Raw genomic sequence first — 26,106 nt, 5'->3', positions numbered from 1 at the left:
GCAAATAAATTAAACAAAAATAAATTTAATGTGTAATATCTGTTTTCTGTTCAGGAGAAATCCTTTTAGACTAGAACAATTTTTGTGCCCTTTTCATAGGAGCTGGATATTCTTTATATTAAAAAAGAAACATCTGCGTCACATCGAAGGTGGTATGTAAGAAGATATGACATATCACTTAAAAACAAATGGAGATAAATTGTATTAACATGTTCAAATTTGCAGAAGAAAAAAATAAAACAACAAAATAAGCAACAGAATTATTTTAATAAATGGAAAAAAAATATTTAATGAAAAATTGCGAATTATTTTTTCTTCATGGCTCGTTTGCCTTCACCTTTTTTCGGTTTCACTTTTCCTCTTAGAATCCGCAATCGTTTCATTTCATCAGTGAAATCCAAATGTTCATCTCTGGAGGAGAAAGAAAAAAAAAAACTTAACACAAAATATTTACAATTTTTTTACTCTTCTTTAACTTTAACAAGGAATGCAAGGGCTACCATTTGAAACCATATCTACAAGTTTAACATTGTAGTTACATTCTAACACGGACCTAACACTGTAAAAAAATCTCACAAAGAAAAGAAATTCGACTGAGTTTGAAATAAAAGGCATTTATTCTTGGTACTTTCCAAACTACACCTGCATCTTGGTTTTACAAGTCTCTTCATTCGATATGTGATTAACAAAACTCTGCCATGATGATGCATGCTTTTTCTCCTCCGCAGTCAACAGCTCTGCTCAAGTCCAGTCATCACCATCAGTCATCAGGTTTTTCAAATCTCTCTCTGCTTTTCTTTTCTTCTCTTTCTTCATTGTGATGAGAACTCTCGCCACGACCTGGTATTTGTATGCATGAGTCGCCATTGCTGCTAGATACATCTCCATGGTTTCATTAAACAGGGGCACTATAGAGAGTTGAGCAGAAGATGTCTGTTCACATAGCATTTAAATTTCTGCATGTCAGTACAATCAGGGAAGCTGGAGACTGGAAGGAAATTCAAAAGCTTACCAGTTCAAGGGAAGAAACTATTAGAGTAAAAGATTTTCCAACATCTAAGGATTTCTAGAATGAAGGGGGTGAGATTTTGCTGCTTATCAGATTAGTCAGGTGTATTTATGTTGAGGGGCAGAAATAATACAAGTTTGTCAAATCACATTCCATTAAACAGGCACAGCGATGAAACACAGCAGAGATGGAACAAGATTTGGAGTTTAGATGATAGTGTGGGACCTGTTAGGTTGGAGATTCTTTTTTGGGCCCTGTCTAAGACAGAGAGACTAATCGTAGATACACCATGCAAGATGTGGCAAAAATATTCCATCCATAAGCTAATGGTGGCGTTCAATATTTCTGAAACAAAATTTATGGTTGTTTTTATTTGTAAGTTTTTTTCTGTCTTAAATACTTTTGTTCACCTCAAATACAGCAAATTGCTACTGAAATAAAGGACACATTTGTAGAAACAAAGAGGGGAATTGAGAAGCAAGATGTTTGTTCCTATTGATGGTTAATTATACAGGATTCGTACAGATTTTCAATGTCCATTTTCAAGGACTTTTCCAGATAAACCTCAAGTTTTCAAAAAATAATTTGGGGTTTATATTAAAATCTACAGCCATTCAAAAAAAGTAGTAAAAAAAAATCAATAATACAACAAATGTTACCATAGTCAATAACAGTTACATTGCAACTTACCTGCATAATATTTTTGATGTTTTTAAGTAGTTTTAAATGCTTTTTATTTCATCTCAAATATTAACTTCCTTTATGGCTTTTAAATTTCCAACCAAAATGGCTGCTGTATACCGGTGTAGTGAAGGTAGGTTTGATATTGGCTTTCATAGTATCTAACCATGTTTTCAGTTTGGTCTCCTGAGTGTCTTTGCCAATCTTGATGTGGTTCTGGAGCTATTGCCTTGTGGATGAACTCTCCTGTGTTGCAGTGTGAAGCATGGCTGAATCAATGAAATTTCCTCTTTAAAGGCATTTGGTTAAGGAGAATCATCCTGCATCACATCCAGATTTGTGTATTGCAGAGAAAACGGTGCCAGCAGATCTGTAGAATTTAACAGAGGCAGTATAGGTCAAACACTACCAACTTTTTGAAATCTGCAAGTCTCACAGCCATAGAGAAAGATCATCCAATCAAGCACCTAATAAATTTGGACTTTCATACCAATTGTGATATTGAGATGAGACCACAGATGGGGTAACAGAAAGCATATCGGGCATTGTTGATTCAGAGGTATTCATGGCAACAAATATTGAGCTCAGATATTTGAAGTGATCGACCTCTTATAGAGTTCCCCCATCAATAAGAATCTATCATTATTTTATAATTTTTAATTGAGAGTTTTATGTTTGGCAAATATCTTTTTAGAGCCATACTTAAAATGATATTTACCAAAAATAAACTCATTTTATTTTTTAAATATTTCCTTTTAAACATGAAAAAGAAAATAAATAGAAAAATAAATAAATAAATGAAAAATTACAAAAAAATATTCAGATGTTCAGACTAAATCTTACAAGTATTTCTTTAAAATTTGAATTTTCGTCACACAATAACAAATCTACATGATGCAAAAATAGAAAATCTTTGTAAAAAGAAACAATTATATACATTGAAATCATGCACAAATATGTTAATATTATAACTTTAAAAAATTATAATGGGTACTGTGTGAAAGGAGAAATCCTTAAAGACTGAGGCAATTATTTTTTCCCCTCAATCCAGTATGCCCCTTTTGGGAAAGCTGGAGTTTCCCCACATTTAAAACTGACCTTGTGTCTAACTCTACCCTTATTTGGAGTGAGTGAATTAGCATTGCACTTCCAACATCTATTAGCCAATTAGGATCGACAAATAAAAGTGTAAAGAAAGTAATCATTTAAATGCTAAGTGGATCCAGCCAAGGTTTTCTAAAAATAAAGACCATCTGTATAATTATTTTGGCTTGATCTGACTTGTACTTTTTAAGTTATTTAAAAAGATTTTTTGTAAATATTACTGAAGTAATTTATAAACATGCCATGTGTTATCTCCTCTATAGGTGGTTAGACACAAGGTCAAACAAGGTTTTGAAAAGCCAGCACACCAAGAGAAGCCTCCAAAAATGCCTAGGTAACCCCACCAGCATTATGTGATTGGGGTGTTGCAGGTGATTAGCAATAAACTTTCTCAAAGAGAAAAGGTAAAGTCAGAGAGAGTGGACATGCTAGAAGTAAAAAAAAAAAAAAAAAAAACATACCCCAGCCCAACCTGGCCTTCGTAAAGCCTATCCATTGAGTCTCATTTTTCTGCTGACATCACAATGATTGGTACTAACAGTTGCCTAGCGAGACTCCAAAATACCTTAAATGAACCGCTACTTTCAGGGGATTAATAGAGGTTCTTTAATTTTTTTTTTCTATTAACTCTCGCAATCAGGATCACAATATTGAAAAAAAAAAAAATACTGTACTGTAAATTCTGTTAAATATATTTTGTGGTAACAAAAATGATAATATTACTACAAAAGAAAATTTCAAACATCCAACTAAATCATCCAACAAATTTTATAAATTTGATTTTTTTTTCATTTATTAGTAATTTTATTATTTGTATTAAAATTGCTTGAATTTTATTTGTTCTATTTTTTAATCAAGTTTCCCATTTTTATTTTAAACTTTTTTCATTTTAACTTAATTTATTTAGCATTTTTATTTTTTCATTTTAAAGTAACTTATTACTCATCATGTGAATCTTGAAGTTTTAGAAAACTTTAAGAAAAAAAAAAGCTATTATTTATTATTGATATCTAACTTTTCAGTGTCTCAATAGCACCAAAGTGTATGACATCATTTTCCATCGAACAGACCTGCTTAACGACGAACATGGCCTGACAGATACAAGGCAAGTGTCTGATTGTCAAGGATGCAGGTATGACCCACACCCACCCAGACTGTGCTACCAGGTAAAGTATGTATAATGAACATGAAGTTTATTTCTAGAAATCTAGTATTAATTTGGCTGTAGCATTGTTGAAATATAAATATGGCCATAGAAGTCTCAAGTAATTTGAAATTGTATTATTTGTATCACCTGTACTGAACCTTTAACCACTAGACGACTGTCACTTAGAATTAATTATACTCAGCACTTTTATCCGTTGTGCTATGATTTATTGAAGACAAGTTATATCTGATGGAACAAAAGGAATCTACCCTGTAGATTAAATAAAGGGTTTTATATATATATATTTTATTATTGGAATATTTTGAGATGAGTAATTTGTATATTTATTTATTTGTTATCTTCATCTTCATAGTTGTTGTTGTTTCACCACGTTTTGGCTAACTATTCCTCTAGCCTTCTCGTGGATAGAAGCGTTGAATCTCTACAGTTCCAGGTGAGCATTGTCTGAAGATAGCAGTTTCAATCCTACCCAAAGTAGGCCAGAGGATTAGTTGACCAAAACATGGTGAGACAACAACTATGGAAAGCAGTAATTACTGAGGATACAGTTAAGAGACTCAGCATTCCTATTCAGTCGCAGTTAACCACCTGAAGAAGACTGAATGAATAGTTGGTCGAAACATGGTGAAAAAACAACTATGAAGATGAGGATAACAGTCCGCAAATAAATAAATGGTTCTATTTGTAATTCTGTACAGATTCCCAAGTTCCAGAAGATGCACCCGAAGAAGGTTGGAAGTTACATTAGCTGAAACGTAAGAATAATATCGAAGATGAGAATAGTAGTTCGAATAATTCAAATTATCAATCTTATCTAAAAAAGTTTCGAAACATTCAAGTGGCTATTCGATATGTGACGCAGAGAAGAGGGGAGCCAGGGAAAATATTTGCTAGCATCATTATGTTAAAAGATTTTTATTCTTATAATATCCTTAAAGCAGTTGACATGGTAGGTAGGTAAGTAGGTAGTTGGTTCAGTCATGATCGAGGACAACCTGAATTCATCTTTTTCCAGTAATCATTACTATTACCAACATAAATTATTGTTAAGGAAATAAAGTTGAGAAGTTAGTAAAAATAATTTATTTTAGTTAACTTACTCATTTGTGACTGGTGTACGCTAAAGATAAAATTAATATTTTAAAGAAGCCTGAAAAGTTCGCTTAAACATTAATTCTGAACAAAACAGCTATTTTTTAGTCAATTTAGTAACAAACGAAAAATGGCTACTTTATTTAAAATCAGTATTTACACAACTTTAAAGTCTTATAATTTCTATTAAGTATTTTTAATGCAAATAAGTCACAATGACAAGCTAACGCAAAATCAATTTTTTTTAGATAATAGTAATAATTAACCATACAAATTCCAGGTTAGCAGAGAACAAAGAAAAAACAAAGATTCGAGGTTGGACTTTGTACACACATATTAACCTCTGATGGAACAAAGAAAGAAATTGTCGATAAAAGCAGAAGGTCCGACAAACACAAGGAACAGAAATGAGAGAAAGACGGAGAGAGGCATGCAATTGTCACGTTAACTTACCACTCCCCAATCTCCACCTTCTACCACCCTTGCTCAATACATCCTACTACCATTGACAGGCAAAATAATAAATACAGTTTTGTGTATTTAAACCATCTCTGTGTTTGATTGTCAAAACTGCTAGAAGAAGCAGAGTGTATATATTTATTAGCAGCATGCATCTTTGTAGAAGTGCAACAGACATGATTATATATACGTGACAGCAATAAACAGATAAATCGTTACAGAGAGAATTGACTATACAACAAAAGGAGGAAACCATTCCTTTCCCTGGATTACTCCGTTTAACCATGGTCCTCACCTTATAATGTCAAGTATTAGCAAGAAGACATCAAGTACTATTTTTAGAGTATGTAGTATAACTCGACCGAATTTCCCAATCCATTATCAAACATGCTAACCATTATGCCAAATAGATAAAGGAAATGAAAAATCTTATCTTACCTGAACAGGCCATGGTTCCGGAGCCGTAACATAAGGGAGTTGATTTCTCTGGTAGGGGGATAATACTCCACAACATGGGGATCCATATTATAGGGACGTTCGCTAAAAAGTCGAACAACTTTCATAGATTTCTTGGTGGTTGGCCTGACCACGTCTCCAAATATACGAGCAGCCAAACGTGACATCCTTTGGGCATATGTAGACGCCATTACTGAAGGCTAAAAGTTAAAAAAAAGAAAAAACAATTTTTATAACTTAAAGGATTGACTAAGATTCACAGATGGTGCAGGCAAAAATTGCAGGATATATTGAAGATTTTAACTCGGACATTTTTTCATAATTACTTTTGTCTATTTTTGGAAGCTATGTTAAGTCAAAGTTATTTTCTGTTCATTCCCAAGCTTTATAGCCAACCAGTGGTATTAATCCGAGGGGGGGGGGGGGGTGAATCAGCGTCTCCTGAAGGAGGAAGTGTCTAATTTTCATGTCTTAATTAAAAGATGGACATTTTCTGTTTTATTGAGTGATCAAGAAGAATTTTTAATTTCTTTTTCGATTTTTATTGATTTTTCATTTTGCAAATATCCCGAATTATAATTAAAGATTAGCCTTCTTAAGTGTAGAGTCATTCTTGTAATAGAAAATTTATCCAAAAAAGGATGGCAAACTAAATAATCATCATAGAGAAAAGAAAAATTATCAAATTGTGAATATTAAATGTAGTTGATCCAGCAAAAATGGCCAGCATCAATTCAGTCACAGAAACTTTGACTTGTAAAGAATTCCAGATAAAGAATTGTAATATTAATCCAGTCAGGATCAGTAGTGGACCTCTTCTCATCAAAATGAAAAGCTTGATTAAAAAATTCAAAACAATCCAGTATATTCTGGTACCCAATCGGTTCATTCTTAACATCCTTGGTTATAAATATAATCATTCAAATCTTTGTAACCATACCCAACATTATGTCAAAAATATTGCAACAAGCATTTTCCAACAACCTAGTAAAAAATAAAAAACCTCCCAAGCACTAACTCTGTTTGAATGGAAAAAGACCCCCAAAAAGATACTGCTTGTATTAACTCTTTTTTTTTTCTTCTTCTTGGTTTCAGAGAATTTTTGCGGGGTACACCCAGGCTTAGGATTAGTGATAGAATCAAGAAAGGGTTTTTATTTTTAAGCTACTAAGATTTTGGGCTATGTCCAAGAATTCAGTACACAAAGTTAAGATGCCAGAAGTGGACTTGGTTTACCTAAATATGAAATGGAAGTCACAAAGCATGAAACGAAAAACAGAAATAATATGAAACCAGTTCTTTTATCATGAAACAAAAAAAATAATAAACTTATTTTTTACATTTCTATAAATATTTCATACATTATTTATGACAAAATTTCTTCATTTATATATTTTAAGAAACTTTTTTATACAAATTTATTCATTTTAAGAAACTTTTATGCTTAAAATAAGTTTATTTTGATAACACAAGTGTTAATAAAAAACATTTGTACATTATTTATGGCAAAATTCTGTGATAAAACTTGTGAAAGAGATAAATATTATTTCAAAAAGACACTATTTATAAAATGTAAATAAAAATTCTCATAAGTTTTTTTTTTCATAATAATAAGTGTTAAACAACACAAAAGCTATTTATAAAAATGTAAAAAATGAAAGTTTATTATTTTTTTTATTGATTCATGATAGCCCAAGAAGTGTTGAAATAATTTTTTTTAAATAAATTATTTCCATATGGTTTTGTATTTCGTTTCATGTTTAGTGACTTCAATTCCATATTTAGGTAAACAGAGTCCACTTCTGTCATTTTAACTTTGCACACTGAATTTTTGGACAAAACCAGATTTTGTTTTAGGAGGGTGGGTATTGGCACTGAGACTTAGGGTTAGTGGTAAGGTTAAAAGGATGTTGCCAAAAAAAGGTTTTGTTTAGTTCACTATAGACTACAATGTAGCGACTTCCTAAATTAAAAAAAATGTATATAATAATATAAACTGCAACGTAGCGACTTCCTAAATTAAAAAAATATATAATAACTATAGACTGCAACATAGCGACTTCCTAAATTAAAAAAATATATATAATAACTATAGACTGCAATATAGCGACTCCCTAAATTAAAAAAATGTATATAACTATAGACTGCAACGTACAGACTTCCTAAATTAAAAAAAAAATGTATATAATCACTATAGACTGCAACGTAGCGACTTCCTAAATTAAAAAAAATGTTTTGATTTCAAAAGAGGACAACTTTGACTTGCCACTGCTATGAAAAACAGACTATAGTTAAATGTAGGTACTGCATGATATCCCCACCATGTTCTTTTACAATATTGCGTTGTTTTGTTAACTATTCTGTACTTTCACCTAACAATTAAATAAAAAACATTTACATTGACATTTATTGGGTGGGTTTCTAATAGTATTTGGTATAATTTTTTTATTTTTAACTCATTGTCAAGACCATTTTTTTGAATCTGTAAAATAAAATCGTTTTTTTTTTAACAAAGGATATCTCAGAAAATAGGGGTATATTTTGGGCCAGATAGAGATGATTTACAAAATTGAAAATTGGACTGGTCCCAAAATGCATAAGTTCTGGTCGACTATGGGAATTTTTATCTTTTACAGAAATCCAAAATCTATACAAAAAATTTTCTTCAATTTATTTCTGAGATTAATTCACTCAATTTTTTCTTTTCTTTGAGGGGAGTAGTAAATACCAGCCATGAATTCTCTTTAAGCATTCAATGGCTACACCCCAGATTAAGCTCTCTTTTGGTGGGGATGGAGGTAAATACCTACTCTCAATAAAGCTATATTTAAATACCCATATAATACTTAGTTTTGTTCATGAATAGACATCAAGTGTATGATACTATACGCCAGTTTAAAAAAAATTGAAATTTGTACATCTGAATTTATAATTCATGGCGTAGGGTAAAGAGATACATCAGATTTGACTGCATAATCAGAAAGAGCATACAATTTTACATAAAAGTACCAAGTTTCATGAAAATAGCTTGAAAAATACATAAATGGTGGCGAAATTACCGAATTTTTGGAAATGTTGAGGTCCGTAACTTAGCACACTTTTTCTCAAGAAAAATGTCCATAGAAAAGCATAAATTTTGGCACTTAAAATTCTCATAACTTTTGAATTACTGATGATATTTGCATAATTCGGTTTTAAGCATCTTTTACATAGCTCTTTTCATGCAAGTTGATAAAATAACAATTATCTAAAAAGAAAAAAATCAACTTGTAATGCTAGATTTAGCATTCTTATCCCGTTGTGGTTAACAACCTGATGAAGGCCACAGGAATAGTTGTCGGAAACATTGAGAAAAACAACAACGATAAAAGATGAGAATAGTCCGCAAATAAATAAAATAAACTTAATATCCATGTTGAATGTAGTAACATATCCCAAATCATGAAAAATAATAAGATAGACAATTAAAATTAATTATTAATGAAAATAGTTTTCAAAGTAATTTCAAGTTTACACATGAATAAACATTATTAAGTCAAGGTAAGTAACTGATGTCCGAATTGTTACAATTAATGGTGAATATTACAATCATGAAATCGTTCATGTACATGTTTTATGTAATAACAGTAATATTTAGCTAATCACGACATGACAATTAAGTAGATAACATTGCTTTTAGTTGAAATTGGCATAAAAAGTAGATAATACGGATGTACCGATTATGAACTTGACCGATTACTGATTAACCGACCAATTACTGACTAATCAACCGATTAATAGATTTTCTAATGCCAAGTTATCAGCAAATTTTGTTGTCATAAATGATATTAATATTAATTATATTGGAAAGGAAGACAAATTAACTCACTCTTTTGTTTGCCAGTTGCCAAATTTATCAAAGAGATATGCATCCCTAAACCATATTTTCAAATGTAGATTTTTACAACTGCACTAAACTTTAGGCAAATAGATGTAAGCATATGAAAAATTTCCCTCCTTTCTCATCCTATCGAATTATCATTATTATTTTTTACTTTAAATCATTGTTAAAGAAAATTATTGCTTTACCTTTCAGTTTTCATGTTGAGAAATTGTACAGTAAATTGCAACGATGTGCGAACCGAAAATAAAGCATTCTTCATCAGTCATACTATTGTTTCTCATTTGAGGACTTTTGCTACCATTGCATATATATTTTTATTTTTCTGCTTTAGATAATGTATATTTTATTGAGATAAATTACTAATTAGATATCAGACATAAGTAATTTAAATACGTAAAAAAATTAACTAAATATTAAAAACAACAACCTTCATTTATTATGAAAGGCAATCCCAAGAACAAGAATACAACTGCTTGTAAGTTATTTCAAACTATTACCGTAAACTGGGGTGACACTGGCCACCCTGGGTGACTTTGATCCATTAAAATAAATATAAATTAAAATAATAAGTAATATATGATCTCTGAATTTTAAATATAATTTCCAGGTCCTATACGATTTCATAATTTTACAGATGCGCTGTGGCGTGGCAGCAAATATTTGCTGCAGAGTTATTTAAATTTTTTTTTTTTTTTAAATTATTTTAATGGCTTAAAGTCACCCCATCCTACGGTACATCAAAAGGTGGCAAATCAGTAAAAACTTTTAAAATGATGAAATATGTTAAACTATCTTAGAAAAGTTTGTTCAAAAGAAGCAAAAGTTACAAATAAGAAAAGGAAGCACAATGAATATTCAGGGACTGACACTCCAGAAACAAGTGGCAGCAACTACGAGCTTCCAGTGAAACACCAAGCTACTATAGAATCAATATTGGTCAAAAAGAAAATTTGGGATATTAATAATCACAGGTCACAAGAGATTCATTATCTTATAAGAGAAATGATTGCTGTTGATATTAAACCATAATCTGTAACATGCGACATTAGATTTAATAGCTTGTTGAAAACTGTTCAAATTACAGCATTTTATCAAAACATACCTCACTGCAAAATAATTTTTGATATATTTACAAAAGTAAAACAAAAATTCAACTGTTGCTTGCTGAAATTAATGTTCTATGAACTACAGGCAGTTGGACAGCTCCAACAAATAATGCTTTCTTTCCAAGTTTGGCAGGTCATTGGTTTTCAAATGACTTTGAACAGTGCAGAGCTGTGCTGAGAGTGATTCCATGCACAGGTGCAATAATAAGTGAAGAATTACATAATGTTCTGGATGAGTATAAAATCTTCAATAAAATTTTCTTAGTCTTGCAGGATTCAGAAACAATTATAGTTGCTAATGTCAGAGAATGTGATTTAGAATAACTATCATACATTGTAACTCAAGCTGTGAGACAATCATTTCAGCTCATAGAAACACAGTTTCTCACTTTAATTAAGGGTAGGCTATAGAAATAAAATGTTTCAAATAAATGCCAAAAGTGGCTTATTACCTTTATTTATATGTAAATAGATGGGAACAAGTGATTTTGTTCAAAACGGGTCAAAATTGGAGGGTCGCTGGCCCCAAACGTGATTTGACCGCATTGACGCGTGAAAATGGCCCAAATTTCGCCCCCGAACACACTTAATCACTTATTGAAAGCCACAGGGTGCATTTTTTGACTATAAATGCATTTGTATCATTAAATCTAACATTCCCATTGGCTACCCCACAAGTATAGGGTTTTTTAGGGTATCTCAGAGTCCAAAATGGGTCAAAATTACCCCAAAATTAGCCAAAAATGGTCGGAAATCACGGATTTTCCAAAATGCACCTCCCATGGGCCCAAAGACACCTCTACATGGCAGAAACTGTTGGGAAATGCTTGAAGCAGGCACTCTCCTAACTTTTGCACTGTTAATGAGGGGTATAAGGACCTTTAAAAGGGGCTAAATATGGCCGATTTAGCCAAAGAGAGTCAAAAAGTCCCTAAGAATCAACATAGGTTGTCAAAAAGGGGCTTAATTTGAGTTATAGATGGAAAATTACCAAATAAGGAAATGTTTTCTTTCTGTAACAATGCAATGGCATCTTTAAATAGACACGATAACATTGCATTGCATTAATTGTGAATTTGATTGAACTTTGCTTTCTTTTTCAGTTAGTAAAATGCAATGAACATGGCTGGTATAGCAGGGCAGATTGACGAAGATTATAATTACGACGATTGGACTTATCTTCTGCTTGATTCTCTTCCAACTGAGGCTGAATGTCTTCAAGCTGTGCAACATCATGCTGCCAAATATGGTACCACGACACAGAAAAATCATATTCACCAGTTCTCCTTGCGATTACTACAATTGTGGCAGAAAGCCTTTGGAAGTGATGTTCGTTATATTACAATACCTGGGATAAAACATAAACTTGATTGATCGCTAAAAATTTACGACAAAGATGTCTACAAAGCAAAGGGTTCCAGACGTGTGAATATGATTAAATGGAAACGAGAGCACCATGTCCTTCTAAATATACTTTCAAAAGATGTGAATCCTGATGAATTTGATGTACATGAACGAAGATTCTTTGTCGATCAAAAGTCTCTCTCTCGCAAATAGCTCATTGACACTTTCCACGTCGATATGGAACATGAACGGTTTCTGGCAGAGCAAGAACTGAAGAGCAGAAGACATTGAAAATTCAATTTTTGTCATGCAATGTCATTGGTGCATGGAACTTGACAAGACGAAAACCAGTATTTGTGCTAGAGAATAATGATGTGATTGACGAGCTCTTTAATGCATTATATTGATATTTTACTATGATTTTAAAGTAATGTGAAGTGAAGCTGTGTCTTGAAATAACAAAATAATTCCTTTGCTAATTACTCATACCTTTTATCAAGTTATTCAATATATTGGTTACAAATCGAGAAATAGCGAATCGAGGGCCATTTTCATCAATTTTGGGGTAACTATGAGAACAATATGAATTCAGACTCTTCTTGGACAGCATTTTATTGACATTTAATGTTCAATTTACAATTAATTACTTTCTGAGAAGTTGATGTAGTAAAGTTATGATGTTTCTAAAAAGTATCATTGATGAATGAACTAATGATTCATATGTTATGTACCGTAAAGCGTAATTTTGTCATTTTTGGATTGTTTTGACCCTTTTTACATCCCCCAAAGATCTCTAAATACCCTAAATACAAATGGATAAGATAACAGGGTGGTTATTTCAGTCTTCCAACTGTAAAAAGCCATACAGGAGTGTTTATAGGAGCCCGATGAGATATAATACCTGCATTTTGGGGATTATCCGTGATTTTCGTTCATTTTTGGCTAATTTTTGGGTAAATTTGACCCATTTTGGACCCTTAAGATACCTTGAAAAGCCCTATATAGGTGGGATAGCCAGTGAGAATGTTAGATTTAATGATATAGAGCCATTTATGGTCAAAAATTGCACCGTGTGGCTTGGGAGGTGCATTTTGGAAAATCCGTGATTTCCGACCATTTTTGGCTAATTTTGGGGTAATTTTGACCCATTTTGGACTCTGAGATACCCTAAAAAGCCCTATACTTGTGGGATAGCCAATGGGAATGTTAGATTTAATGATACAAATGCATTTATAGTCAAAAAATGCACCCTGTGGCTTTCAATAAATGATTAAGTGTGTTCGGGGGCGAAATTTGGGCCATTTTCACGCGGTCAAATCACGTTTGGGGCCAGCGACCCTCCAATTTTGACCCGTTTTTAAAAAAAATCACTTGTTCCCATCTATTTACATATAAATGAAGGTAATAAGCCACTTTTGGCATTTATTTGAAAAATTTTGTTTCTATAGCCTACCCCTACTTTAATCGCTTTCTATTAGCAATTAGTAAATTAACTGAAATACAGGATCAGCTTAATTTGGAAAAACAAACTCATTCAAGATGTGATCACATGGTGGAATTCAACATATTTATGCTGAAAATAAATTAGGAACAACAAAAAGCTCTTGTAATGTCTGCTGTTGATAAGATTGCTAACTTAACAACAAGTCCCCCATATCAATGGGGACTTCTTTGAAAAAATATCCAGTTACTGAGTTCATTTGAAAAAAATCACCAAAGAAGCAAGTTACAGAACATCAACCACATTAATGATAATACATACAAATTTAGCTCTGAGGTTATTTCTCTCAAAAGCTGTCGAATCTAATTCTAGTATTTCTGACTTTAGTGGAATCCTTCTTACCATTGTTGAACAATTCAGGTTATCAATGGAAACAAGATGTTCATCCTATCTAAATGATAAAAACTTGTGTATGTCTACTTTCCTAGACCCATGATTCAAATATTAATTTTAAAAGATTGGCATAGAAAACATTTAGAATTGGATTCTACATCTATTTTTCACTGATGATCAGCAGTATACACTATCCTGCTGAGGATGACGAAGTACGAACATGTGTAAATTACAACATGACAACTTAGAAAGCAACTGACAAAAAAGTAACCAGTAAAAATGTCACAAACGATGCTTTCATTACTCCTAATATAAGCAGATAGTAGGAAGTAAAAGTACAATTATTTCTAATTCAATTTCGGCTTTCATTTTTGAGGTGTGAAAAGTGAGTATTGCATCATTTATAATAGCAAAATTGCACTGATGGACAATTTTTAAAATGTCATCAAATAAAACTGAATAAAATGACAGTAAATATGAACATTCAATATAATTCTATATATAATGATTATTATGCCTGTTTTTTAAAACAATTCCAAGTGCAACTTACTTCATTATAAGTTGATAAAAATGCTGATATGTTTAATTTTGATGGCGGAAATAAAATATCAAATGTCATAAACATATACTAATTTCAAAATTATATATCACAAAACCTATAAAAGATCTGGAATATTGCATGCCTACTCAATACATATTGTAGAATGCTATATCCAAATGTCAGCTCTTTACACCATGTACTTCTTAAATAGCATCCTCAAGAAAATGCAATAAGTTTATGTAGTATTTTTCACTTTGTTTACCATGGCGATGTAATCAAGTAAACGTACATGTTCAACATCAATTTAATTTTAATAAAAGTAAGAACTGCATGTTATCAGCAATAGAGTTCTTTATACAATTAGTATTTCTTTGCAATTCTGTTGAATTCTTCGCTTGGCACTGATTACATTTGTCCATTTAAGGTGGTTCCCTCAACCTCTTCCCCAGTCAAACACATACAGAGAAAAAACTTCAGCTGTCCTTCTTCAATGCTTGTGGCACAAATCATTTGTTTTGTATTGTTTATTAAATTGTTGGGTGAAAGTACAGACTAGTTAGAAAAAACACTCTCTCCTCCACATGTTAAGAAATGTGTTTCCAGAAAGTTCTCTGCATAAGTACTATTATTTTTTTATTGTTTTATCATCTTCATTTTATTTTTGTATTGGCTTTGTTTAAGTTAACACTATGATTGTTTACAAATGATTTATTTCTAGTTTGTGTGGACTGTTCTGCTTTATGCCCAGAAATAGTCCTTTCTGATCAATGTTTACCAGTTTTAAAATAAGCAAATGAACTTGGCTGTTTTTCAAAATAATATATTTTTTATCTGGTAAGCATTAATCAGAAAGGACTTTTTCGTGGCATATATGTAAAGCAGAATGATTCACACAAACCAGAATTTTTTAATAAGAGATTCGTTCATTTTTTTTTCATATAAGAATTTGCGACGCTATAAAATTCCTACCTTAACAACTTACTATTGGGGACTTGTTCAAGAAATTGTCCAGTTACTGAATCCATTTGAAGAAATCACAAAAGAAGAAAGTCACAGAACTTCAATCATATTAATAATAATATCTACAATTTTAGCTTGGAGGTATTTATTTCAAAAGCTGTCGAAGCTAATTCCGATATTTCTGACTGCAGTGGAATCCTTACCACTGTTGAACAATTCAATGAATCAATGGAAACAAGATTTTCATCCTATCTAAATGATAAAAACTTGTGTTTACTTTCCTAGATCCAAGATTCACATTTAAATTTCAAATGACATGGAAAACACTAAGAATTGGATTCTATATCTTCTACTTTTTACTGATGATAATGAAGCAGAATCAGCAAGATACACTTCTTCAAGCTTTATTGAGGGTCAAGAAGATCAAATTGAAAGTAAAACCGTATCTCTTTCAAGCCTGTTTGATGAATTAGCTTTGAATAAGCGTACAGTACAAATCAAAACTTAGAGCAGGTAGAAGCTGGAAACTGCAACTACAACAGAAATACAATCTAAACTCAAAAGGAATAAATCCCTTACGGTTAAGTGCACAAAAGAACTTGACCATTACATAGCTTTACAACTACTCGTAAGAGGTGATGATCCATTTCAGTGGTGGAAGTAGACAGAGGAGACCTTACCACTGCTGAGTAAACTGGCTTCAAAATATTTAAGCGCACCACCATCTTGGAGGATGAGAGGTTCTTTAGTACAGGTGGTAATGTGTATGAACCTATGAGGAATAAGCTGCTTCATGAAAATAGAGAAAGTTTAATATTTCTACATTACAACTTAAAAGTATTCAACTTTAAATACTGAGGAGAGTATGAGAGCAGAGGAGGCAGCAAGAATAGAAGACGAAGTAGAGCAGCAGCAGGCGCAGAACTTCAGCTTATAGTTATTCACTTAAAGAATTACAATTTGTACTTTGTAGTTGGTTTGTAATTTCTTTTTTTGATCTAATTGTTTAATTATATTCATTTAAGAATTAGAAATTGTATTTTTTAGTTTTATTTAATAAAGACAAAATGCCATAATAGTGGCCAGACACTTCACAAATGTTAAATTAGCAGTTACTATGTTAATGTGTCAAAGCTATCTGATAGGTCACTTGACAGTGATGAAATAATTTAAATATAATAGGAAAGAGAAAAGTAAATGATTAGCCTATTAACTGGCAAAGTGGCTGATTACACGGTACATCCCTAGTAGATACTATTGGTTTCTAAGGAAAATTCATTTTTTTCGACTTTCAAAATAACTAAGAAGCGCCCGATTTTTATTATGTGTTTTGATGAACCTGTACAATTCACCACCCTTATATATTTTTTCTTTTCATCTTTTTTCAATTGTTTAGATACAAATCTACCAGATTATCTAAAAATAAAATGCAAAAAATTCAATATTTAAAGATTTTTTAGGGGTGCTCAGTTTCTAATACCACACTCTAGTAAATCGATCCCTATTTTGGAACCAGTCGACATTCGAAGGACAAACTGGCAAACATATTCACCCATTCGTTTTAAAAAAATAAGTAGATTTTTTTCCCTCCCATATTTTCATACATTTCTTACAAGTTGTGGTGATGCAGAAGAATAAGTGACTTGAAGTTTGCTGCAAAGTTTGTTATTTTTTAAGGGTATTTGGGTATGTCTTGAACGAATATCAAATTTTTAATTGTCATCGACAAATAGTTTTTAGGATATTAAAACATTTATTATCCAATGTATTCCATATTTTTTCACTTGTCACCACCAGGATTCCGTTCCCAGGTGTCACGGGACGCCACCCACGACAAACTGGTGACCCCATTGAGGGACTTTTACTCTCTGCAGGGGGGTAGCTGGTGTATTCTAAAGCCCCACCGACAGGGCAAAGGGAGGAAGTGGAGGGAAAAAAGGGGGGGGGGCTGTTGTTTTTGTTTTTGGTTTTGTTTTTGGTTTTGTAGAACATAATTAAGTTTTACAAAAGAGAATAGAAAAACAAAAAGGAACATCAATGTAGGTGCATTTCGTCTCAGGAAGCCATTAGACAGCCTGATCTGGTAGCACCAGCTCAGTTTGTGAGAGAAAGAAAGAAATTGGGTATAGGAGAATGGCATTCAATGTCCTAGTTAGAAAACAAGGCCAAATATATAATTTATTGCGGGGGGGGGGCCATTAACAGGTGCTTCTGCAGTTAATTAACCGTTTTTCCATAAGTAATGTGCCGACATTTACCATTTCACAAAAATTCTATTTACATTGGGGAGGGGGCGGTGGTGGTGCTTGGGCGCACGCGCACCCTAGCAGCACCACCACCGCCCCGCCCCAATGTAAACAGAATTGTTGTGAAATGGTAAATGCCGGCACATTACTTATGGAAAAACGGTTAATTAAACTGCAGAAGCACCTGTTAATGGAATACCCCACCCCTAAAAAGAAGGAAAAACATAAAAATATGTTTGGTGGTTATGTTTTTTCAAACCACCCGTGAAAACTTTATTTTTTGATAAATTAAAAACATTTTTTTAACTTTCTTATTTGAAAGATTTTTACGCGATGTGACGACACCCCACTTACGCCCGTTTGCACGCGAACATATTATGTAAGAAAAACACTACAGGAAGCGGTGAAATTACACAAAATAGTCCCAAGGTCTAAGGATTCATACCATGCAAATGGTAAATTTGCGGCTGGTTTGATTATCAGATTCGTTGTCAGCGACTTCGAATACCCCTAAAAAAAACAAATTAGAGTGGTTGTGGCGTAAGGTAACATTTACCAAAACACTAAAAAAATTATTCAGTTCGGTGGAAAAGTAACTTACATTGCCTTTGATAACATTTATTTGTTGTATATTTGTTTAGTAATACAAACCAAAAAAGTTATCTCTTTAATCAAATTTCGTAATGTTTTGGATATATTGCCATTTTCGAGATGACAAGTAACATAGTTTTTATTTAAAAGGACACATTTAAAAATCAACCGCTGTAGTCTAACTGTAGACAAACCCTGAATTTAATATCAATCTTATGGATTTTGTTTGCGTATTTTAAATTTCCATGACAAAAAAGAAAAAATACACATGGGCACCCGCACCTCTATTCAAGTCAAGTTTAAACAACGTAACTGGATTCGTAAAAGTTGGGCTTAAAGGATTAAAACAATTATCTTTTAAAATGTGCAAACCAATGATCAAAATACGACTTTACACGAGAAATTATTTACATACCTTTCTTTTGTTTTCTTGTAAAACGAAATTCTAAAAACACGTTTCACCTTGACGAACACGCCATGTTAATTGAGCAAGAAGGGGAGATCACTCTGGATGTTTTGCTCTTTCTTGCTAAAGGAGAAACCGGCCCCTAATGATTCACTCCCGTTGATTTGCTTTTTTACAAGAATAAAGTTAGAAACCAGCTCAGTAGTTGGCGTTTGGACATTACAATTGAAAGTTCTAATAGCGGAGAGGGGACAAATACTTTTTTAGATTCGTCTTGTTTTTTCCACGGATTATTATCGAATGGGTACTAATCTACCAGATTATCAAAACAAAAAAAGTCAATATTTAAGGAGTGCCCAGTTTCTAATGCAACGTTTTAGTAAATCGATCACTTATTTTAGAACCACTCGATGTTTTTAAGCCAAATTTAGTCTTTTTTTTTTTTTTTTTTTAATTTCGTTTGAAATTTGCCCTTTTCCGATTCTTTTATATACATATTTATGATTGTGGCGCTGTTGTACACATTGTCATTATGCCGAGAGAAACAACTCTCGTTTACTAAGAAATTCATTCATTTTTTTCGTCTCATAATTTAGGACGCTTATGCAACGATATTTTATTAAATCAAAACATTAAAAAAAAAAAAAAAAGTGTGACGAATTTTTTTATAGTAACAAAGTTGATAACATTAATAATACAAAATGCAGTCTGTACACGACGACTATTTAGAGAATCGTTTCTGTTTTCATATCATAATTTTACGATGCTAAAACCCACGATATTTTCATTAGATGAAAACTTTTTTTTTAAAGCTGCGGCAACCTTTTTCTACATTTTTTTACAACTACTTTTTATTTTGATTGAAAAGCAAATGTTATGGTAAGGTTTAAAAAAAAGTAGTCTTTAACCTTAAAAAATACAAAGAATGAAACTCTTTAATAAAACAAGGATGAAGCTTTTAAAGCTGCTGCGGCGACTTTTTTTTTACAGTAACAAAGTGGCGCTTCTACACTATTGAGACGAAATTTCGGAAATCGTAATACTGAATTTCACATGAAAACAATGGTGTCTATGTATTCCTCGTATTTTTAAGATGATTATATCCAAAAGTTACGAAAATCGATAAGGTAGAAAATTATTTATTAAAGAAAATAAAAATAGAATTTGATGAAAACGATTGTAAGACACAGTAGAGTTCAAAAGGGAGGCAATTTTCCGTTTTGATTTAAACAAGATGGCGCCAATTTTCACCTGTTAAAACGATTAAAGTTTTGTTTCATAATTCAGTAATATTCAGGAAAGTTCGACTGCATAATTCGGAAGCTACCATTGTAACTTATTAGAATTGACAAAAAAAATTCGTTGAAACCATTGTTTTTTATCTGAAAACTCCATTTATTGACCACAAAATCTCGTCCCAGTTCTGTAGAAGCGCCAACAAAGCTTATAATATTAATAACACCAACATCTATCTAGTTTTTAACATTACAAAATATGAAAATGTGACGATAGTTGTAGAGGTTTTGTACCTTTTTTGTAATATTATTAGTGTGAATGTGTAATATTAAGGAGGCGAAACGAAGCGTGTTAATTCACGGAAGACATCTTTATTTTCTAAGGAAAGTAACGTGTACAGCACGAATTATAAACAACAAGAAAAGATAATCCATATGTTGACACCCCTCTTTCACAAGAGAATTTTTTGTTTAACCAGAGGTTGCTGGATGAGTTTTTACAACTGAACTTATCTACAGATCGTTTCTTTGGGGGGGGGGGGTTATGATACAATCTGATCTTGTGATTGTTACAGATGGTTTGTTTGTACTGGACTGTGTGATATATGCAGGACTATGTGTTTCGGCAGATGCCGGGTAGATGCTTACACGCATATTGGGAGTTTCTGCAGGATGTGAGCCTGGTACATTGGGTGGTGTGACTTGAGTATGATGCGAGGGTATATTATGTGTAATCGATTGTGTCATATCGGATGTGTGGGCAACTTTCTTGAGATGTCTGCGGTTTCTGCGAAGAATCTGTCCTGATGACGTCTCTACAATGTAGGAACGTGGTTCAGTGCAGGCTTGTCTAACGGTCGCTGGAGTCCATCTTCTCGTCTCTTGGTCTTGTACTCGTACTCGCTGTCTCTCAACTTCCAGCACGTCTTCTCCCAACAGGCATTTTATTAGAAAACTCTTCTTAACACAGGGAGGGAGAGGCTTTGTTAACTATTCTGTACTTTCACCTAACAATTTAATAAACAAAAGATACCATAAAAATTGCATTTAACTTGAAAATCGTATTAAAAAAAAAAAATAGCAAGATTCGTAATCTGCAAAAGTACACACACACACGTTTATTATACAAACATTATTGGTCACATATGCACATACATACTTCAGCGGAATCTCAATTTAGAGAAACCCACCTCATCAGGCTGAAAAGAATGTCGCCTCTTTTAGGTCTGATGAGGTTGGTCTCTCCAAATTGAGACTCCATTGAAACACATATGCACATATGCAACCAATAATGTTTGCATAATAAGCATACTATTTATCTGCTCTGTCCTCTATTGAGGACTCTTTAATAAACACACAGGTTTCAGTGGATCTACATCTAGCAAACCAAACTAACTATATGCAGTTAAATGGGCTGGTAAACAGTAAAACAAAATAAAATAAATACAATAAGCAAAAGTTTAGCTAGAATTCGTCACTGTCAACTTTCTCTCTCAACTTCCAGCACATTTTCTCCCAACCACCTCTGCCAACAGGCATTTTATTAGAAAACTGACCCCATTCCATTTGCGTATGTGTGCAGTGGAAGATGAGATCTCGTGAGATTTCACGAGACAACACCTTAGAAATCCATGGCTGCCATCTTTAATTTCTCTCTCTCTCTCTCTCTCAGATCCCATCCAAAGGTAAGTTGTATAACCACACAATACACACACACACACAAGCGCTTTCTTCTTTGATTATTACATTCAATGCTACAGTCAACAACACCAGTGAACCACAACAGATATGTAGATCACAACACATTTGTTAGGCTATATCCACATTTATTCCAACATCTTCTGGCATGCCAAGTACCTTCCCAATTTCAAGCAAACACCATTACAACATCGCTTCGTGTGTGGTCATTGACCCAAATGACATGTTATCCTCTGCCGAGAAGCTGAAATTTCAACAGCATTATTCAGAGTTTATGAAGTTTTTGGAGAGGATCTACCTGGGTATAGCAGCTTATTTGATCACTTCAAGGCTTCCATTAACATGGATCCTACTCAGCCGCCCCAGCTTCGAGGCCGACTTCAATGAAGACAGACTCTGAGAACTACAGCTTAAGTTTGATGAGTTAGAACACATTGGTGTATTTTCCCGTCCAGAAGATATCAGAGTAGCAGTGGAGTATGTAACGCCATCCTTCCTTGTCAAAAAGCCTAATGGAGGACATCGCCTAGTTACTGCATTTTCCAACATTGGTCGATATGCGAAGCCTCAGCCATCTGCCATGCCGAATATTGACGCATCAGAATCAGTTCTGGCTAGTAGAGGAATATGTTGCAAAGTTTGCTGTTGATCTTTACTGTAGAGGGAACAGCATTGAGGACCTATAATCAGTTTGGTGTAGAATCCTTGTAATTTTATCTGTGACTCAATGGGGACCGGGCGATGCTGGGAGACCTTGTTGGTTGATTAAAGAACAGCTTGTAGTCTGGGTGGCCCATTGACACGAATTCAGGAGAATTCACACGACTGGACTCTAACGATGATGATGATGGTTTGATGTTGTTTTAAACAGAATACGTCTATTTCTTGGTGGATAATCAAAATGATCTCCCCTCCCCGGGAATGGATACTACAGTGCATGTCTACGCCAGCATAAGTCATAAAAATAATTCCGAAAATTAACAGATGGACTCGTGTGTTGAGGAACCACCTGGGCTGACATGTGTGGCGGAACCTTTGTGATTAATTGAACGTGATGGCTCGTGTTCCTGGCAAAAGGACGTTATTACCTTACTGACGTGTTGAGAGAAGGGTGGGTGGAGAGAAGATGAGAGAGGAAAATCTCTTTTTTCCTTTTCTTTTGCTTAGATAAATGTAAAGGTCGCTTTTTATTATTTTCTTTTCTTTCTCTTCTGCAACCAAGCGGTCAGGGCCCGGCAGGCCCCCCCCCCCGCTCTGCTGATTAGTTGACCACCACTTGTGGGCATATTTGGGGAGGTGGGGGAGTTACAGCTAGCGATATTGATAAAAGGAAGTGTGGAGGGGATGATAGAGACTTTTTGCTGCTACGCGCTTGGCCGACACGACTTGCGTGTCTCTGATCCTCCCCCCCCCCGCATACTGACGATAGAGAAAGCTAAGTGCTTGAAAAAAAAGGAAAGAAAACTGTCAGCCCTAGTGTTTGCATGATTAGGCCAGTGTGTAACTATCATTTGTAAGGTCGAAAGCAATAATCAATTCTATGTTTAGAAAAGCCAATTAAGCTTTGACTTTTTTCTTTATTTGAAAACACCCTTGTTGAATGCAATATATTTCTCAGATAACCCAGGTGACCTTTTGGGAAACTGATTCAAAAGCGGAACAGGAGAGCGAATGACAGTGACGGAGACGAATTCGACCACTAGACGAAAACACAGGTGACGCCACAGGTATCGGCTACAGATGCATCTCAACCCTCAAGCCTGTGCACCTGAGCCGCCCTGTAGGAGTCACAATCTCTGGCTAATTTAAGACTATAATATGTTCTAAGCAAGCAACCGACCTTGGATGGATGTGGACCTCAATTGTATTGCTACACTCCTGTATACTTCCCAGGACTGTGAAGGATCTATAATCATTCTGAGGAGCCTACAAGGTCCTTAATTGTGTCATTCCTAACTGATCCCACTTTCTTAGCTATTTAGATGAAGTCACTGCAGGAAAAGAGTCACAAGATGCTATAAACTGGTCTGTCAACTTATGTGAGGCATTCTTTACTGCTCAGAAGCACCTTACTTCGGCAAAAACCATTCATGTACCCTGTCCTGCCAACCAGTTGTGGATTGTGACTGGCGGTTCTGTCAGACAACACAGTATTAGTGCCCTGATGTATGCAGAAAGAGGGAGACTACCGCTCTGTGGTCATTTTTCTGCAAAACTACATGGTCATCAACCCACCTGGTTATCATGTGAAGTCGAGTCGTTGGCTATTGCTGCAGCGATCAAACATTTTGGCCCATATCTGATTTAGTCAAGATATCATCCCACTGTTCTCACCGATAGCAAGCCCTGTGTTCAGGCCTATGAAAAGCTCTGACAAGGCCAGTTCTCAACCAGCCCAAGATTAACATTGTTCCTATTTCCAGGCTTCTGTTCAACATCTTGCAGGCAGAGCAAACTAACCTGCTGACTTTGCCAGCCGTAATGCTCCTGAGTTCAGGCATCCAACATATCAGGTCTTCTCCTTCTTACGGTTGCAGGAGGAGGTCACTGTATTTAGGACTTCCCTTGTGGAGATAATTAAGGGATCATCAAACCTCCCGTATACCAGCTGTCCTACATGGAAAGAAATTCAAAATGACTGCTCAGACCTTAGACGAACACAGGCACACCTGATGCAGGGAACTCGCCTATCACAGCGACTTAATAGTAATAAGGATGTGAAAAGATATCTTCAGACTAATTATTTGTCAAAAGGATCCTCTTCTCCCATAACGGGATGCAATTATTGTCCTGCAACATCCCCTACATGCCTTACTGATAGCGCTGCATATTAAGCTGGGACACTCTACCAAACACCAGATGCAACAGGTAGTGAGCCAGTATTTCTATGCCTTGGACCTGGCTGAAGCTATGAACAAAATTGTATCCTCATATTACCAGTGTGCTTTATTGAGCAGCTCCCCACTTGTAGCTGTTCCTCAGTCCTGTGAAGACCCCCGAATGCATTCGAACTTAGGTTTGCTGCTGATATCATCAAAAGAAATAGACAACTGATTTTTATCTGATGGGAGTATGTCAGCTGTCCTACATGGAAAGAAAGTTTGCACTCCTCATTCCAAATGAGCAAAATGACACATTGTGGGAGGCTATTTTAAAGACCTGTTTGCCCATCAGACCCATCATTAATCCACCTGTTGTCGTAAGGACAGACTCCGCCTACAGCTTCAAATCCCTTCAAAATGGTGTGTTTCTGCTTACTCACCATATCTCAATAGAGATAAGTGACCCTAAAAACGTCAATCGTAACCCTGTTGCTGAAAAAGCTCTCCAAGATATCCAGCGAGAGCTCCTCAAATTGGATTCAGCTGGTTTGCAAGTCTCTACACTTTCGCTCTGTTCAATGTTGAACATTGAACTGTAGGTTTGGATCACTCAGTTATCCCCCAGAGAAATCTTGTATCACAGGGACCAGTTTTCCAATGAATGCATTCACTTCAATAATATGGATCTTATAGAAGAGCAACATCGTAGGCACAAGGCCAACCATGTTTACAGTGAGCGGTCCAAAGTTCTCAACCACTCACGTAGGCCTTATATGGAGGTGAATGTTAGAGACATTGTGTACCTTCACAATGACCTATCAAAAAATAAAGGATGTGAGCAATACTTAGTTTAATCCAAGCAAGATGTACTTTTTTGTTGTTCTTTTAAATTAGATTATTTTATTTATTGATCTTTTATCTTGAATTTGTGATGTATAAATCTGAGGTGAGAAAAATAATTATTTTCATTTTAATAAACATTTCAAAATCGGCGGGTGAATTTTAAAAAACCGTTTGTCTAGAATATTATATTCAGTTTATTGGAAAGAGCATAAAATTTCACATTAAACTTGCAAATATTATAAAAATTGAACCAATAGCAAAAATTCATAGATTTTTAAATTGAAAAAAATTTAACTCGTAAAATTCAATTCATTTTATTACATAGAAAAATGGCTGCATGAGCACGTGCAGACACTTTTTAAACACTATTTAAAAAAATATATTTCTATTATTTTTCAAAAAACTTTAATAGTTTATTTTTCCATAAAGAAATTAAACAAGCCACTTTAAAAAGAGAAATTACGAGTTTTGTATATTTTAATTCCAGTTTTGTGGTAAGGGTGTAAAAAAATTCCCAAAAAATTCCAACACACCTACGTAGCTTCTTTTTTAAATGTTTTTGTTATAAAAATATCATTAATTTGTTAGATTTAGCGTTGTAAATTATGATATGAAAACGAAATGATTC

General features: G+C 33.9%; 1 protein-coding gene across 1 annotated transcript; it reads right to left on the bottom strand.

Annotated features, from left to right (window-relative positions):
• Positions 1-248: 248 nt before the first annotated feature.
• LOC145256379 (small ribosomal subunit protein mS33-like) lies at positions 249-19,091 on the bottom strand. The gene is made up of 3 exons (XM_080115208.1): positions 18,890-19,091; positions 5,952-6,169; positions 249-411 (listed from the first exon to the last, which is right to left on the bottom strand). Exons 2-3 carry the CDS (start codon positions 6,158-6,160, stop codon positions 306-308), a joined length of 315 nt encoding a protein of 104 aa, XP_079971334.1. The 5' UTR covers positions 6,161-6,169; positions 18,890-19,091; the 3' UTR covers positions 249-305.
• Positions 19,092-26,106: the final 7,015 nt, after the last annotated feature.

This window comes from Euprymna scolopes, chromosome 32 (genome assembly GCF_053919585.1).
Source record: "Euprymna scolopes isolate OS-2025 chromosome 32, ASM5391958v1, whole genome shotgun sequence".
Classification (NCBI taxonomy): Eukaryota; Metazoa; Mollusca; class Cephalopoda; order Sepiida; family Sepiolidae; genus Euprymna; species Euprymna scolopes.
This window is presented reverse-complemented; position numbering and strand designations above follow the sequence as displayed.